General features: G+C 45.6%; 2 protein-coding genes across 3 annotated transcripts in view; one reads left to right on the forward strand and one right to left on the reverse strand.

Annotated features, from left to right (window-relative positions):
• Positions 1–1,855, reverse strand: part of UBA6 (ubiquitin like modifier activating enzyme 6) — an 89,446-nt gene extending 87,591 nt beyond the window's left edge. The window contains exon 1 of the mRNA XM_040418051.1: positions 1,811–1,855. The gene's annotated coding sequence lies outside the window, so the exon portion shown is untranslated. The remainder of the gene's footprint in view (positions 1–1,810) is intronic.
• A 151-nt stretch (positions 1,856–2,006) lies between these two features.
• Positions 2,007–6,580, forward strand: METTL18 (methyltransferase like 18). 2 transcript variants are annotated; one of them, XM_040418052.1, is made up of 2 exons: positions 2,007–2,095; positions 4,292–6,580. In XM_040418052.1, exon 2 carries the CDS (start codon positions 4,366–4,368, stop codon positions 5,395–5,397), a length of 1,032 nt encoding a protein of 343 aa, XP_040273986.1. In that variant the 5' UTR covers positions 2,007–2,095; positions 4,292–4,365; the 3' UTR covers positions 5,398–6,580. The 2 variants fall into 2 exon arrangements, with proteins under 2 accessions (XP_040273986.1, XP_040273987.1); XM_040418053.1 differs by having other exon boundaries at positions 2,093–2,209.
• Positions 6,581–18,870: the final 12,290 nt, after the last annotated feature.

Genomic DNA, 18,870 nt, shown 5'->3' on the forward strand with positions numbered 1-18,870 from the left:
GACCAACACAGATGCCTTCAGCTGCCAAGTGCACATGTAACAGGTCAGCCGGGGTCATAGGTGCAAATCTGCTGACAGATGCCCTTAAAAGAATAGAATGCAATCCTGTGTACTGCTACTGTCACTCAGTAGAAGACGCATCACCTCTCCTGCCATGTCTATGACCACTTGCATTCCACATGCAATGAAAATTCTCTACAACTGTATGTTGCACTGTTCCTATAATATTCCCACTAAAAGTTATGAATAAATAGACAACTGAGTGTTACCAGTTTGGGAAGGGGGGGGTATTCCTGACTGGCAGCGCTGACTGGATAATGTCAGATTCCCCACTCCCACAAGCTGGTAACGCTCAGAGAGACCTTTATTACAGACTGCTGACAATTCAGAGGGAGGGCACAACACACAGTCATGAGAATAGATACAGAAGCATGTAGTTAGTAAAACAAAAATGTCAGAAGAGGTTACAGGCCCCCTTTAAAAATTAATCAGTAGTGCTACATAAAATTCAAACTGGTGTAAATCAGAACTGGCTTAGTTACCCATATCAACCAATCAGATTCCACCTTTCATTTCCCAAAGGAACACTAAAAAATAAAAAGTGGAATCTGATTGGTTGCTATGGGCAAGTAAGCCAGCTTTCCTTTACACGGTTTGATAAATCTCCCCCATGGTGTAGTCTAGGCCTCATGCACACGACCGTAGCCGTACTGCAGCCCGCAAACAGTAGGTCCACAATATAGGGCACCGCCCATGTGCGCTCCGTCCCACAGATGCGGACCCATTCACTTGAATGGGTCCACAATCCGGAAGATACGGTGGTGTGCAGAACGGAAGCACGGATCGGAAGCACTACGGAGTGCTTCCGTGGGTTTTCTGTCCATGCCTCTGCATCACAAAACAATTGTGCATATACTACTTTTTTTGTGGGGCGGACTGTTAGATGTGGATTGCAGACCCCATTCAAGTGAATGGGTCCGCGTTTTACAAACCGCAGGCACGCGGTCAGTGCCTGTGCATTAGGCCTTAGGCCTCATGCACACGACCGTTGTTCTGGTCCGCATCCGAGCCACAGTTTTGACGGCTCGGATGCAGACCTATTCACTACAATGAGGCCGCAAAAGATGCGGAAAGCACTCCGTCTGCTGTCTACATCCGTTGCTCCGTTCCGTGGTCCGAAAAAAATATATAACCTGTCCTATTCTTGCCCGTTTTGCAGACAAGAATAGGGCAGTTATTTCAATGGCTGTCCGTGCCGTTCCACAAATTGCAGAACGTACACGGACGCCATCCGTGTTTTGCGGATCTGCAACGGTGGTGTGCATGAGGCCTTAAGGTCCTTTTACACAGACTGGCAGCTTATTGGGGATTAACATTTATTTAAAGCCGGTAACTGGCCTGTGTAACACTGTCGGTGATCAAACGATGAAGGAGCAAATTCCTGTTCATCAGGTGATCATGTGGTTCCAGCGACACCAGAAAGCATCATCCCTGTGCAGATAGTACAAATGAGGGTTGTAGTGATCACTCGTCCCCAGATAATGAGAACAAGCTGACATCACCAATTCATTCATTCATCATGGCCATACAGTAGTGCCTAGCCTTCCACAAGGTTTTCTTGCTATTTCCTTCCTCTAGATTGTCTCGCAGGGAAAGGCACCCCATTGAAATGTGTCAGCAGGTTTCTACTGAAGCATCTTGGAAATGGAAGCTGGGGAAACTCCTGTCCAATCTCATGGGAACAAGCAGATGCCATCAGCCCACATCTCCTGCGAGCAGAGACTACAGAGGAGCCGAATAAAGCACTAACCTGAACTACAACTGCTGCAGTTCCGTGTCGGCCGGGAGAGGAAGACCCGGGGAAGAGAAGGATTGGAAACTACAACTCCCACAATTCCTTTCTCCAGCAGGAAGGCGAAGCCATTCAAATGCAGAAAACTTTATTAAACAGCTGTCAGACTAGAATGGTAGGCATGTCATGGGAAGAGGCGGGGTCTCGTCTAATGGGCGTGGCTTAGAGTTTAGGGATGAAGCTAGTTCGGAGCTTGTTGGTGGCTGCCTGGGAAGTGCTCCACGTGCGGGCGCCTGTTCAGGGGTAGGCTCTTCTAATGGTTGTTCCTTGCTGTTATTAGTGTGGAGGAGAGAGTGATGAGGAGTTCTGCTTCTAATGCCTGTGATGTTCATGTTATTGTGGAACTACAAGTCCCAGGTGGTGATTCTCTTCTCACAACACAGGGGAAGATGTATGAAAACAATGCACCACAAAATGGAGTATATGTGGTTTATTGGGGGGTCATCTACTAACATTTTTACAGCAGTAAAATGTTGCACGGCGACTTTTTAAACGCCTGTGCGACAATATTTTGTTGCATTTGACACGTAGGAGTGGCAGGGGTGTGCCGCAGGCCAGGATACGTTTACCGACATTTACGCCTTGAATTATGTGTTGGCAAAAAAAAACGACTGCAACTAAGGTGCTCAAATAGGGACTGATGAAGGTGTTCATCTCCTGGCAGCAACGCCAGCACAAAAGAGGAGTAAAAGACGAGTGTGAAACACGAATCTTAGTAAATGACCCCCATTGTGTTTTCTGACACCTCGAGTACGTCCATGAGCGGAAACGCCGCTGCGGATTGTGTGATTTTGCCATAGATTCCACTCTCTGCATTGTAAAAGGTGAAGTCATTGGTGGAAATCTGCTCCATAAATTGACGTGGCACGGACTTAAAGGGATATTTAGGGAGTAGAATATTTTAAGGGGTTGTCTGCTTTTTACTATGGATGAGCTGTCATAAATATCGGATCGGTGCTCAGTATGGCGGCCCTGTTCACTTCTATAGGACAGCTCTGTAGTATTCACTTGAACAGATGGAGCCGTCGCATAGAAGTGAATGGGGACGCCATACTTGTAATTACACTGCTCACCACTGCAATGAGCAGATAAGGCAGCACTTGTATGAGCGCTGCCTTCTCTTCAAACCGCTGATCGACGGGGGGTGCTGGAAGTCGGACCCCCTCCGATCTGGTATTGATGACCTATCCTCAGGATAGGCCATCGATAGTAAAAAGCAGACAACCCCTTTAAGAGGACCTTTCACCACTCCTGACATGCCTAGCGATATGCCCCCATTGTATGTTATGGGAATACCCCTTTAATTACAAGTTTTACTGAATATTTTCCCACAAAACTATATATCAATCTGCTCAGCTCTTCCCGCTCTGACATGCTGCCTGCAGATTAATTAGCATTTTCATGGTGACAGGTTCCCTTTTAATTAAAGGGGTTATCCAGGAATAGATAATGATGATCTGTCCTCAGGATAGGTCCTCATTATCCCATCGGTGGGGATGGGAGTCTCGGCACCCCTGCCGATCAGTTGTTATAGGGAGCTGCCGTGCCCCCCGGAGCTCTGGTGACTGCAGCCATCTCCCGTCATTTCTCCACGCACAGCGCTGCACATTGTATATTGAGCTGCAACTAGGCTCAGTGACCGATGTACGGTGACGTCATATGACCTAGAAAAAGACCGCGGCGCACAAGGAGTGCCAGTCTCTTCTGACAGCCAGGACCCCCGCCGATCTGATATTGATCACCTATCCTAAGGAAAGGTCATGAATATTAACTAATGGATAACTCCTTTAATGAAAATGCCAGTCCTGACGTTTCATATTTCCCATACATGTTCAGCTGACATCGGGAGCCGTTTTTTTTTTACCGCAAGCAATGCAACAAAAAACGCAGGTTCATAAAACACCACTGGTAGGTCAACTGGGGTATGATGTGGCGCTATGCGGTCACTATGTGCTTAAAGGGGTTATCCAATACTATAAAATGCTCCCTATGTGCCGGGCCCCTCACAATGAATATACTTACCTGGCTCCCCGCGCTGTGCCTGGTCTCTGCACTTCTGCTTCTCCCCGTGCGTGGATAAAAACATCCGGGGGGGTGTCATTGCAGCCAATGGCAGACTGTGACAGGGACGAGCCTCCCTAGCGTCACCCGCAATGATAGGGAGGCACCGGATGTTTTCATCTGCGCACGGGGAGAAGCAGCAGCGGCCGTGCGGGGACCAGGAGCGGCGCAGGGAGCTAGATAAGTAAATTCATTGCAAGGAGCCTGGCCTATGGGAGGGCTTTTTATATATTGGATAACCCCTTTAAGTTACATACTTGCCTAACAGCCCTAAACTTACTGTGAGTAAAAATGAATATGCAATAAAAAAAAATGCTTGTTATTGTCATTGTTTATTGCTACGTATATAACTTAATTTGTGATTTTCTATTTTTGTAGGACTGTAGACGTTGAACATCAACGGAGAACATTATTCTCATTCAGAGACCTCCTATGTAGTACCATTCAGTACAATGTCGTTTCAATTTAATTTCAATATCGTAGAGACGGAAAGCAGTTCAGAAGACCTAATAGAAGACAAAGGCAAAATAAAAGAAGACAATGACGTACAACCAGAGAATTTAGATGACCAGAGCTTAAGGCAGCGTGCCGCCAACAGTGAATGTGGAAGCCACAGTGCCAGCTGTGCCGCTAGCGATAAAACACTGTCCTTGCCGCCAGCTAGCGAACACCAGATTCCTACAGATGTTTGCAGTGTGTTAGAAAATAAAATTGTGGAGAGCGGCTCAGGCCTACAGTTTGTAAATGTTTCCGTTGTAGAAATGACCTTGTCCAATTCAGACGTGAGTGGTGAAAACCTAGTGAGGAAGTCCATCACCTCTAACTCTGATCTTATTTCTGGCGTATATGAAGGAGGAATGAAAATCTGGGAGTGCACGTTTGATCTTCTAAAATATTTTGAGGATGAGGATGTTTGCTTTGAAGATAAAAGGGTTCTGGATCTTGGTTGTGGAGCTGGTTTGCTAGGACTATTTTCCCTGAAACAAAAAGCCAAAGAAGTTCATTTTCAAGACTACAACAGGACTGTAATAGAAGAGATAACCATTCCCAACGCTCTGGTGAACTGCGATAGTGACTGCTTAACCAGAAGTATGGATGATGAACCTACTGGGAAAAGATCAAAAAAATCCCACACTGAGACCGGACTGTTATCCAAGTGTCGCTTCTTTTCTGGGGAGTGGACTCATTTTACTCAGTTAATGCTAAATCAGGTTCCTCCTGTGAAATATGATGTTATTCTAACATCTGAGACCATATATAATCCTACTTACTACAGTGCATTGCATGAGGTCTTCCAAAATTTATTGGCTAGTGATGGAATAGTTTACCTGGCCAGCAAATCCCATTACTTTGGAGTCGGCGGTGGTGTTCATCTTTTTGAGACCTTCATTAAAGAGAGTAAACTGTTTCATATCCATACTCTAAAAGTCCATGATGATGGCCTTCAGAGAATGCTTCTCAGCTTAGCTTTTAGGCACAATTGATACTTCAAATGTGTGTTGTATTTGAAAATTATAAGACTAACTAAAGGGAACCTGCCACCTCCAAAAACCATCCCAAGCCGCCAGCAGTGTGTTTCTGATGATCGTTTTCTTCCTGAAGGCAAAAGCACTGAAAACATTCTTTTATCCCCTGCCCGCGTGATTTTCTAGTCATGCTTGAAGTCAAGGGGGCAGTGGCCTCCTTGCTTCAAGTCACGGTAACCGCACCCCCTCCCCTGCCCCTTCGCTGTGACTGACAACCGGCTGTTCGGCAAAGGCAGCTGAACGCTCGTGCATAAGCGCTGTCAGTCACAGCGAGGGGGCATGGTTACCGTGACTTGAAGCAAGGAGGCCACTGCCCCCTTGACTTCAAGCATGTGTGGAGAAACGCGCTGGGCAGGGGATAAAAGAACGTTTTCAGAGCTTTTGCTTCATCTGCCTTCAGGAAGAAAATGATAGTCAGAAACACGCTTCTGGCGGCTTGGGATGGTTTTTGGAAGCGACAGGTTTCCTTAAAAGGGGAGTCCCAGGACTTCAATACTGATTACCTATCCCATTGGTGGGGTTCTGACACCCTACACCCCTACAATCAGCTGGTTGCCAGGAGTCACGGCCAACAGAACTGACAGTGTACAGAGCTTCCAGCACCATACATTGTGGGAGTTTTATCAAAAGTGGTGCAATGGAAAACTGGTATAGTTGCCAATGGCAACCAATAAGCTTGATTCTTTCATTTTCCAAAGAAGCTCTGAAAAATTAAAGGTGGAATCTGATTCGTTACTATGGACAATTAAGCCAGTTTTCCCTTGCACCACTTTTGATGAATCTCCCCACTCTGTTAGTTTGGGTGGCTGTGGCACCTAGTAGCTGATCAGTGGTAGTGCTGGGTGTCTGCCCCCCACTGATCTGATATTGAGGAGCTGTCCTAAGGACAGGTCATCAATATAAAAGTCGTGGAAGAACCTCTTGAAGGCCTCATGCACACGGCCATTCCGTGCATTGTGGACCGCAATCTGCGGTCCCCAATGCACGGGCAACATCCGTGCAGCGGTCGGGACGGATCGAGACCCATTCAACTTGAATGGGTCATTGATCCGTCTGCACCGTAAAAAATAGAACGTTCTATTGTTTTTGTGGTGTGTAGGCACGGACAGAAACACCAAGTGAATGGGGCCGCATCTGTGATGTGGGGTGCACACGGCCGGTGCTCATGTATTGTGGACCCGCTGTATGCGGGCCGCAATAGACCAACGGCCGTGTGCATGAGGCCTAAGACTGAATCAAGATTTTAAGTTACTAGTGTGATTTTTATATTGACTTGACATTCATCATCAATATTAAACAGCACTGGTTATCAAAATGCTGGGTTGATATTTGAGCGTTTTATTCTGATTTGTAAGCTTATAGACAATTAAACTGAGTTGTCAATTGGATTCCAATTAATTCATTTGTCAACAGACAATGCAATTTTCCTATTAAAATCAATTGAAGGCAGATTGAACATGGATTTTGCCACGGAACACATGACAAATAGATGTGAGAATTCTGTCATGTGAACATACCCTAAGTACCGCTGGAAGATTAATTTGATTAAATAATTTGAGAAAGAAATTTTGAGAAATCAAATGCTTTGTCTGGAGCAGTGTATCAGCGCAGCCTGTGTAAAGTCTGTTCGGTCCATGGCACGGGCGGCATGAACTGATTAGACCCCAAACAAGCCGCGCCAGAGTTCGGCACTCATGGAAGCCGTGCTTACACTGTAATAGCTGCTATCGGAGATAACTCCAATCGTGGCCGCTTAAACCCCCAGTTGCTGTGTAGCAAGCACGACATCTAGCCAGTTAGACAGCGGGAGCTCTATCCATCACCATGGGCCCCCAAGATCATAACTGCCATGGCAGGTGGGGCCTAACACGACTGCATGCCTGTTAGACTCTTTACAAGGTATACCAATCCATTATGTAAGTGTTGTCTGCTAGCTGAACTAAAAATAATTATATGTTAATAAAGTTTATAAAAGAAAAAGTTAATGCTAAAAATAAGGCCTTATTTTACACATCTGTGAAACTCCACTGACCATGGAGACATGATATGGAAACACGCCCATCGAAGTCTAAGGGTCTGTGAAAACCACTGACAAAGCACAGCTAGCATCCATGTTCAGTCAGTGGTTTTCATGGACCATTGTTAGGAGATACTCTGGAAATAATTTTGCAGCTGAGCAGTGTCCATGGAGTAGAGTTGCACCAGGTATCGAAGTATCGATACTTTTAGACCCGGAGTGATCCAGTACCAGGTTTTACTATTTAATACTACTAGGCTGCGCAGCCTAGTATCAGTTAGAGAACATGGCACGCGCCGCTCTCAGCACGCACCATGTTCTACTCGGCAGCACAGTGGAGAAGGAGGGAGTCTCTCCTTACCTCCCCATTGTGCCACTGCCACCAATGAAAACATTGTACTGAGGAGGAGGGGAGGGGCTGTGGCCACTGCGCCACCAATGAATGTAATTAACGCATTAATTCAAGTGTAGGCTGCAGGTGCCGGCAGCAGAGTCACATACCCGGCCTCAATAACAGGGCAGGGCAAACCACGGCAATTAACCCCTAAGGTGTCATACCTGAAGGGTTAATTGATGGGCATTGCAGAGGCCGGGCGCCGCCAGCACCCTCAGCCTACACTTGAATTCATGTGTTAATTATATTCATTGGTGGTGCAGTGTGCCCAACCCCAGTATTATAAATTATAACCATTGGTGGTGCAGTGCGTGTCCCAACGCGCCCCCCCCCCCCCCAGTATTAAAGTCATTGGTGGCAGTGGTCACAGGGTCCCCTCCCCTCATTGGTGGTGCAGTGGCAGTTCCGATTGGAGCCCCAGCAGTGTAATCCGATCGGTTACCATGGCAGCCAGGACGCTACTGAAGCCCTGGCTGCCATAGTCATCTCCCTGCTGCTGTGTGTACTATGAACAGGGCAGCAGGGAGAGTGTGAAGTCCTATTCACCCCAAAAGAGCTCTATTAGGGTGAATAGGACAAGGGTTCTAGCCCCTAAAGGGGGCTAATAGTAAATAAAAAGTTAAAAAAAAACACATTTAAATTGCCCCTTTTCCAATTTTACATATAAAATATATAAACAATAAAAGAAAAATAAACAAATTACATACCACCACGCCTGAGAGTGCGAAATCTTAAAAAATATTTCCTAAGCAGTGAATGCTGCATTTTTCGCCATTTTTTTTTTACTCCCCTTGTACCCCCAAAAAATATGATAGGACTGTTCTATTGTGGGCCGGACGTTCCATAAAATGTGAAAAGCACGCTGTTTTTTTTGGTGGTTTATTTTTTCACGTTGTATCGAAATCGAATCAAAATTTTGTTATCGTACAACCCTACCATGGAGTATGGATAACACACAGACCAAACACGGATTCTTCATGGACATCTTCATGTATAAACCACTGACCATCTTGTTATGGATGTCATCACGGACGTGCTCATAAGGCTTAACAATGGAATTGCCCCCCTTCCCCCTCAAAAAAAATAAATATAATTTGACATCCCCATGGGCCATAGACACAATGGACAGTAGGGGACTCTATTGACTTCTATGGGAAAATTTTCTAGGCATGCTTTGTGACCTGTGCAGAGGTCATTGTACAGGGAAAGAATAGATAAAATTTGACAATAACCTATTGTGAATGGAGAATCCTGTCTTATCTAAACACAGAGGTGATATCATTACAGGCAGGATCAGAATGACAGACAAGCCGGTAACTACAGTAAAGTGATCTCTACTGATCAAGAAGTGTTGCCTATTAATAGGCTTGGTGGCCAGTACGAAAACTGCTGAATTTTATATTTTTTGTTTAACCCCTTTCACCTTAAGGACTAGGCCATTTTTTGAAAATCTGACCAGTGTCACTTTATGTGTGAATAACTTTAAAACGCTTTTACTTATCCAGGCCATTCTGAGATTGTTTTTTTTCATCACATATTGTACTTCATGACACTGGTAAAATGGAGTAAAAAAAAAAATCTTTTTTATTTATAAAAAAAATACAAAATTTACCCACAATTTGGAAAAATTTGAGAATTTCCAAGTTTCAATTTCTCTACTTCTATAATACATAGTAATACCTCCAAAAATAGTTATTACTTTACATTCCCCATATGTCTATTCATGTTTGGATCATTTTGGGAATGCCATTATATTTTTGGGGGATGTTACAAGGCTTAAAAGTTTAGAAGCAAATCAAAAACCCACTTTTTAAGGACCAGTTCAGGTCTGAAGTCACTTTGTGAGGCTTACATAATAGAAACCACGGGGGGCGGAGCCTAGCCGCAGAGCCGGATGCACGCGCGAGTGTGAGCTCTGCTGAGGATCGACGGTGAACAGGCCTATTAAGCTTACTTACAAAGCACCAGCATGGGTAAAACCTCCAAGGATAAAGCGAAGGAGACCCCTGGCACCGGTAGGTCGTTACCAGGCCAGGGAGATCTGGACCGATTTGTTAAAAAAACGGGCTCCCAGAGTCAGAAGCGCTTCAGCAAAATGGCGCCGAGAGCGGAGCCGCTAGAAACCTCTGGATCAGAGGACGATGCAGACAGTGTTACTGCAGCGCCTGAGGTGACGGAAGATATGCCGGTCTCAAGAGCCTTTATGAGACAGCTGCTGTCAGAGGCTTTGAACCCCCTGGTCACGGAGCTCAAAGAATTTAAACAGGATCTTAAGCAGCAGAGTGACAGGGTGGAAGCAATAGAAAATGCCCAAGCCACCATAGTGGACTTTAACACAGCGGTCTCACATTCTATGGACCACGCTCAGGCTCACCTGAACTCGCTTTACAGCCAGATGGAGGACCAAGATAACCGGGGCAGACGCAACAACCTGAGGCTCAGAGGTTTCCCGGAATCCATACAGTCTGAAGCCATCATACACACGTTAGTAGAATTCTTTAAAGGCCTAATGCAGGAAGGAAGCAGCATGGACTTTACTATAGAGAGAGCGCACAGGGCCCTGAGACCCCAGCCAGGTCCGGCTGACCCCCCGAGGGACATTATATGCAAGCTGCTTAGTTTTCAAACAAAGGAAAGTGTGCTTAAAGCCGCCAGAGCTATGCCCCACATTTCTTTTGAAGGCTCTGCCATTTCAATTTATCAAGATCTTTCACCAGTAACCTTGAAGAAGAGGAGAGCGCTCAAACCCCTGCTGGACATTCTGAGAGAGCGTAAGTTAATATACCGCTGGCTATATCCTTTTGGCCTACTAGTGAATTTCCCGGATAGGAAGATTACGGTTAGGTCACCCGCTGACCTTAGAAGAATTTATGACAAGCTGGACATAGATGACCTTAGGATTGAAGATTGGAATCCGGTCCAAGAACTTACCCAGCTTCCTATGCTACCGCTGATTGCTCCCTGGACTCCGGTGGATCAAGGACGCTCTCAAAAGCAAAAGAAAAGGCTGGAGAAACATCGCTCCTGCAGTCCGACGTTTGAGAAAGTCTGAGTACATATTGCATTCATGTATATTTATCTACTATATGTGCCTTACTCTGCTATTTAATCTGATGTAAAGCCCATGTGACATAAGCTGCCTGTTCACCCCCCTAGGTCCTCTAGGTGGCAGTCTACGTCCACGCTTCCACACTGTTTGGTGTGGTACATCTAATGTTCATTAGTTATGTTCATGTTTTCTGTTTTCTTTTATGTTGCCCCATGTCGCCTTCTATTAGTCACGCGTCTTCTCTACTAAGGTCCATACCTGTTCATTATGTCTGACCTAAAGATATTATCCTTTAATGTCAATGGCATGAACACTCCTCAGAAAAGGAGCCAAATATACCACCTACTCCGTAAGGAAAGGGCTGATCTGGTCCTGCTGCAGGAGACACATTTTAGGCACTTGCATATACCCAAAACGATTAATAAGAGCTTCCCAGAATGGCACCACGCCTCCTACTCTTCAGCTGCCAGAGGAGTTTCCATAGCCTTGGGTCAGAATTTTCCCTTTTCCTTGGAAGCAAAATTGTCTGACTCTGAGGGTAGATATTTATTCTTAAAGGGTAGAGTGGCGAATACGTTGTACACTATAGTCAATTTATATGCTCCGAACAGTGGGCAGACCAATTGGATATTGCGTACCCTGGAGATATTAAAAACGTTTAAAGAAGGATTTCTTATAATGGGAGGCGATCTTAACCTAACACTCGACCCGTCAGTTGACTCGTCCTCCAAAATTAGTGCTATCTCGGGGAAACAGTTGAGGAGATTACTTATAGCCTTTAGGGACCTTGGTGTCTCGGATGTCTGGCGCCTCCTTCATCCTGAGGGAAGAGACTATACCTTTCACTCACAGACGCGTAACTCGTACCAACGACTGGACTACATATTCCTTGCAAATCATATACTACCCTCGGTCACTGAGGCTAATATAAGTAGTATAATAATTTCTGATCATGCGCCAGTGAGTGTAAATGTGAGTCTTCACGCCCTACCTCCGAGATCATGGGTCTGGAGACTGAATGAAGCACTTTTGGAAGATGAATCTCATAGAAAATCTGTTGAACTGTGCCTTAAAAACTATTTCCTGGAGAATGCTAGTGACCTCATCAGTGGGACAACGCTTTGGGAGGCTCACAAGGTAGTTGTTAGGGGAGAACTCATAAGTCTGGGCTCTGGGGCCAAGAAAAGTAGGCAGAAACAATTAGATTCCATACTTCAACAGATATCCACGCTAGAAACTCTCCACAAAAAAACTAAAACGGAAGACGTCCTGACGTCCCTTAAATGCTTGAGACACAGGGTCATTGACCTTTTGAATGTGCGTACCGCTAGAGCCCTGAAGACTCTGCGCTTCAAACAATACCTACATGGGAACAGAGGTTCTAAGTTAGTCTCCAGCCTAATCAAGAACCAAAGGAATAAGTCTTTTATCCAAGCCATCAAATCACCCTCGGGCCTTCGACTTATCAATACCCCGGCGATAGCTCAGGAATTCTGCTCCTTCTACTCGAGATTATATAATCTCCCTTCTCCCCTTAATAGTTCCCAGATTGAGCCACACATCTCAGAATTTCTTAATTCCATTGTGATCCCGAAACTTTCAGAGGATGACATGCACATGTTAGTACAGCCATTCTCAGAAGAGGAAGTGGAGAAAGTTTTAATGTCTATCCCCTCTGGTAAGTGCCCTGGACCAGACGGCTTCCCAATTTCTTACTATAAGAAGTTTAAGGATATTTTGTTGCCTCATTTTGTTACAGCATGCAACCTCCTCCTCGCAGGTGGCTCTCTGACCCCGCAAGCCCAGGAGGCACATATTACGATCATCCACAAGGAGGGTAAGGACAAAGAGGCTTTGGTAGTTACAGACCTATCTCGCTCCTCAACACTGATTTGAAATGGTGGGCTAAGATCCTGAACAACAGGATGACAAAACTGCTTCCTGGGCTTGTGGGCGAAGAACAAGTAGGATTTGTCGCAGGAAGAGAGGGTAGACATAATATAAGTAGAGTGATACATGCGGTAACATATGCTAATAAAATTAAGTCTCCTCTTGTGCTTTTAGGGACGGATGCGGAGAAGGCGTTCGACAGGGTGAGTTGGGCCTATATGAGCAGAGTCTTATCTGCTTTTGGTTTCCCGGCAGACTTTGTCAGGGCTATCTTCACTCTGTACTCTGCTCCCTCTGCGAGAGTGATGGTCAATGGCACCCTGTCGGACGCCTTCCATATTAGAAACGGCACTCGTCAGGGCTGTCCGTTATCCCCCACCTTATTTGTTCTCACATTGGAAACACTCCTTCTTAAGCTCCGTCAGTCAACCATGATTAAAGGAGTGAGATTAGGTAGATATGAACACAAGATGGCTGCTTTTGCGGACGATCTACTGCTTTTGCTGACGAATCCCCTGGAAGCCTTGCCAGAGGTTATGCGGATCTTCTTGTCTTTTGGGACTATCTCAAATTTCAAGATAAATTTTGATAAGTCGGAGGCCCTTGGCGTTTCTCTACCAGCTGCTTTATTCAACAGAGTTAAAACCCTCACACCCTTCAAATGGCCTACACAGGCTATAAAATACCTGGGAGTAATGATTCCGAAGGACCCCAAGGTACTGTTTAGCCTTAATTTCCCACCATTGCTCACCAAAGTTAATTCGGTTATCTCTGGAAGTAGTTCTCCCTTTCTCACATGGCTAGGCAGGAAAAATGTCCTTACAACCTACATCTTGCCAGTGTTAATGTACACTTTTAGAGCTTTACCCATTAAGGTGCCAATTAGCTACCTTGATAAACTCAACTCCAGTATGAGAAGGTATCTGTGGGATAAAGGACGTCCTAGAATGTCCCTTCGGCTCCTTTCCAGAAGAAAAAGAGAGGGGGGCGTTTCCCTACCTGACCTTTCAACATATTTACAGGCCATTAGTCTAGAGAGATGGCTTTCACTAGTTGGGCAAGAAACACAATACATGCATATAGACCTGGAGTTGGCTTTGTTGGGAAGGGAACTATTTCACAGATTGTGGTCTCCGGGGAGAGCAGGAGAGGGGACTAGAATCGACAGTGAACTTACTAAGGGAGTGTTACAGGCTTGCCAAAAATCTATGGCACTGTCATCTACCCAAGGCAAAGTTTCTCCCCTTGCTCCTATATCCGTTATTCCTTCATTATTGTTCCCCCGCATTACTAGGCCATCCAGCATATGGTTATCCTTGTCGCATCACAGATTAGGGGACCTGAAAAGATTAGGGATCTCCTCCGACTTCTTTACTGCTCTCTCCGAAGGCCCTGACACTGATAGAGACTTCATTCAAAAGAATGACTTTAAAAACACATGTCGAAAATTTTTGGTGTCTAGCTTCTTCCCCTTACCTGACCCGACATGGCTAGAGAATTATGTCTTATTACCACGCCTACCCCAAAAATCCACCGCACTCATTTACAAACAGATTCTAAGTGCTAGGGACTCTGTCACTCCGCCCTGGATAGCTGAGTGGGGGAAGGAATTGCACCTAGATTTTAATGAAACTGACAGCAAATGGATCCAGAAATCTTTGCATGGCTTCTCCAAGTGTATAAAAATACAGGAGAACTCAGTTAAGATTGCTTTACGCTGGTACAGAACGCCTGAATATCTATACAGGATCAACCTAACACCTAATGACCTTTGCTGGAGATGTGGAACGACTACTGGTTCCCTATCCCACATCTGGTGGTTCTGTCCAATTATCAAACCCTTTTGGACAGAAATAGAGGGTATTCTTAATAAGATATGTGGAAAATCTCTGAAACTCACGGCCCAGCTGGTCCTGCTCTGGTTACCTACATCTGATTTTCGTCCAAGCAAAAATGACCTGGCCACTCATATGCTTATGGCCGCTAAACTTTTGATTCCAGTGAAGTGGAGATCAATTGACCCTCCAACAATTAAGATGTGGCGTACTAGGGTACACCAGATGTGTCAGATGGAAGAGTTAGTGGGCTGGACACACAATTGCCGTGATAGATTCCTACAAACCTGGCAGCCTTGGCTGACATACAGGGCAGGCCTTCTAGACTCCCATCAGTGGACTGATGAGTAAGGAAATGTTTCTTATTCTAGCCCCTACGTCAACTATATAGGAAGACACCGCCAAGGCTCCAGGACTCCCTCCTTTGCCATAATTCCCAGTCACTCTGTATTATATGTTCTTACCATTGCCACATACTCATGATTTGCTCATTTCGCGTCTTAAATACTACCTAAAGCGTTACTTAATTCGCTGCTTACTGAGAAGACTGATAACTATATCATAGACCGACATGCTGTTGGGGCTGTTATTTCCCTCCCCCTTCCTTCTCCCTTCTTCAACCCCCCCCCCCCTTTTTCCCACATTGTTGACTGATACTTATCGTTTCTCACAATATTAATGTTAGTATCTATTACTGGTCGGATCTCCGGATCCTCGACAGGTGGTGGATATGCATTACTCTGTAATATGATGTGATAAACGCTGTGCTGCGACACAAGCTTCTTGTTGATATTTGTATTGCTTATTGCTTATGCATAATAAAAAGAGATTTCAAACATAATAGAAACCACCCAAAAATGACCCCATTCTAGAAATGACACCCCTCAAGGTATTCAAAGCTGATTTTACAAACGTCGTTAACCTTTTAGGTGTTCCACAAGAGTTAATGGCAAACAGAGATAACATTTCAGAATTTCGATTTTCTTTTTTGGCAAATTTTCAATTTTAATCCATTTTTTCCAGTAACAAAGCAAGGGTTAACAGCCAAACAAAACGCAATATTTATTGCCCTGATACTGTAGTTTTTAGAAACACCCCATATGTGGTCGTAAAATACTGTACAGGCACACAGCAAGGCGTAGAGGGAAAGGAGCGCTGTGTGGTTTTTGGAAGGCAGATTTTGCATGTCCCATTGAAGCCCCCCTGATGCACTCCTAGAGTAGAAACTCCATAAAAGTGACCCCATTTTGGAAACTACGAGATAAGGTGGCAGTTTTGTTGGGACTTTTTAGGGTACATATGATTTTTGGTTGCTCTATATTACATTTTTGTGAGGCAAGGTTACCAAAAATATAAATTCTGAAATTTCATCTCCATTTGCCATAAACTGTGAGGAACACCTAAAGGGTTAATAAAGTTTGTAAAATCAGTTTTGAATACCTTGAGGGGTGTAGTTTCTTAGGCTACTTTCACACTAGCGTTTCTGGGTCTGCTTGTGAGATCCGTTTCAGGGCTCTCACAAGCGGCCCAAAACGGATCAGTTTAGCCCCAATGCATTCTGAATGGATAAGGATCCGTTCAGAATGCATCAGTTTGCCTCCGTTCAGCCTCCATTCCGCTTGCAGCATTTTGATGTCCGCCTTACGATGCGGAGCCAAACGTATCCATCCTGACTTACAATGTAAGTCAATAGGGAAGGATCCGTTTTCACTGACACAATATGGTGCAATTGAAAACGGATCCGCCTCCCATTGACTTTTAGTGTAAGTCAAAACGTTAGCATTATCATGAACAAAAAAAAAAAGGGTTTTTTTATATATTTTTTTTTTGTTCATGGTAATTCAAACGGATCCGTTCTGAACGGATACAATCGTTTGCATTATAGGTGCGGATCCGTACCTAACGCAGGTGTGAAAGTAGCCTTAGATGGGGTCACTTTTATGGAGTTTCTACTCTAGGCGTGCATCAGGGGTTCTTCAAATGGGACATGGTGCCAAAAAAAAGGCCATCAAAATCTGCCTTCCAGAAACCATACGGCGTTCCTTTCTCTCTGCGCCCTGCCGTTTGGTCATACAGCAGTTTACGACCACATATGGGGTGCTTCTGTAAACTGCAGAATCAGGGTAATAAATAAGTTTTGTTTGGCTGTTAACCCTTGCTTTGTTACTGGAAAAAATGGATTAAAATTGAAAATTTGCCCAAAAATAGCTGTTTTCGCACCGTTTATATTTTATTTTTTTGACCGTGTTCATCTGAGGGGTTAGGTCATGGGGTATTTTTATAGAGCAGATTCTTACGCGGCGATACCTAATATGTCTACTTATTTATTCCTTTTAGTTTGAGAACCATCGTTTTTTTTCGATTGTCAGTGGCTAAATGGAATTAAAATTGGGGAAGGGGATTATAAATTTAGTACTCCATGGAAATATGGTACTCCCTGAAGCAACCAATAATGCAGAGGCCAGGATGATCAGGGCACGTGTCACACTGAGTGGTGGTGTCCTTCTGTATCCCCCTCCTGTGACACACTCTGCACCTTTTTTGGGACCGTCCCTTCTTTCCAGTATGGGGGACCACACCTGGAAAGTGTTGGCCAGGGACGATCCGGGCGCCTCCAGTTCCCGAGGTACTCCGGCCTGCTCTTTCCCAGTCAAAAAAGATCAGGTCCTTGAGGACTGTCTCATAGAACTGAAGGAATTTCCCTGTGTTGCCAGCGCTCCGGGACAGCACAAAAGAGTTGTACAAAGCAACCTGTACCAAGTAGACCGCAACTTTTTTGTACCATGCCCGGGTTTTGCGCATGGCGTTATATGGCTTGAGGACTTGATCAGAGAGATCAACTCCTCCCATATACCGATTGTAGTCGACGATACAATCGGACTTGAGGACCATTGCCGCGGTACCTCGCACAGGGACAGGGGTGATGCCGTTACTGTGAATTGTGGACAGTACAAGGACATCCCTCTTGTCCTTATATCTGACCAGCAACAGGTTTCCACTGGTAAGGGCACGGGTCTCACCCCTGGGGAACCTGGAGGGGGAGGGTAGGGAGGCCGCACAGATTTCTCCGCACTGTCCCACAAGTGTACGTGGATCTGGCGGCGAGGGACTGGAACAAGGTGATACTAGTATAAAAGTTATCTACGTACAGGTGGTAACCCTTATCTAGCAGTGGGTGCATAAGGTCCCACACAAGTTTCCCGCTAACACCCAGAGTGGGGGGACATTATGGGGGTTGAATAGAGTGAACAGACTGGCGGAAAATGAGTCCCCCTTTGAAAGCAATGAGAGACTCATCAACCGCGACCTCCCTTCCAGGTACATAGGCCTCCAAAAATTTGGCCCCAAAGTGATCGATGACCGGCCTGATTTTGTACAGGAGGTCATAGGCAGGATCACCTTGGGGGGGCCATGCTGCATTATCTGCATAATGCAGGCATTTACGAATGGCCTCAAAACGGGACCGTGTCATGGCCGTACTGTAAAGTGGGGTCTGGTAGAGGACGTCCCCACTCCAGTACAGCCTGACGCTGGGTTTTTTGACTAGGCCCATTTGCAGCACGAGGCCCCAAAACGTCCTCATCTCGGCTGTACTGACCGGAGTCCAGCCACCGGCCCTAGCCAAAAAGGAGCCCGGGTGTTGAGCAATAAACTGTTGGGCGTACAAGTTAGGTTGCTCCACCATTAGATTCACAAAGTGGTCACTGAAAAAAAAGACTAAAATAGTCATATTCAGTGAAGCTCACTTTGGCCAACAAAATCAGGAATCACAGGCTCAAAATCCTCTGGGGTACACCATGCAAGTTCACCGGTAGGGTGGCGGAAAACTAGTACGAGCCCCAGAGCTGCTCGTACTAGTGTGGGCCACAGGGTCCCTGGCATGGCGGTCCCCTTGCTCAGCCTGGCGGTGTCTGCGCCACCTTGGGGGCTCATCATCATAACAAGATGACATGACAGGATGACAAGAGGAAAGTTGGGTCATCCTCGTCCTCACTGGGGCTCTCGGAGTCGGAGGCAAGCTGGGCGTATGCCTCCACGGCCGAGAACATCCCCTTGGCGGCCATAGGGGAGTGTTTGTGTGCGTGCGTGTGTGTGTGTGTGCGCGTGCGTGGAAAACTTTATTTAGTGTGTGTGGGGGCACGGGTGTTTGCGGACTTTGCCCTAAACCTAACAGAAAAAAATATATACCGTATTTTTTGCTTTATAAGACGCACTTTTCCCCCCCCAAAAGTGGGGGGGAAATGTC

The sequence above is a fragment of the Bufo bufo genome, chromosome 2 (assembly GCF_905171765.1).
Source record: "Bufo bufo chromosome 2, aBufBuf1.1, whole genome shotgun sequence".
In the NCBI taxonomy this organism is placed as follows: Eukaryota; Metazoa; Chordata; class Amphibia; order Anura; family Bufonidae; genus Bufo; species Bufo bufo.

Bases quoted from the DNA above. Each gene is read 5' to 3' on its own strand.
- METTL18 (XM_040418052.1), top strand. From the start codon at position 4,366: ATGTCGTTTCAATTTAATTTCAATATCGTAGAGACGGAAAGCAGTTCA.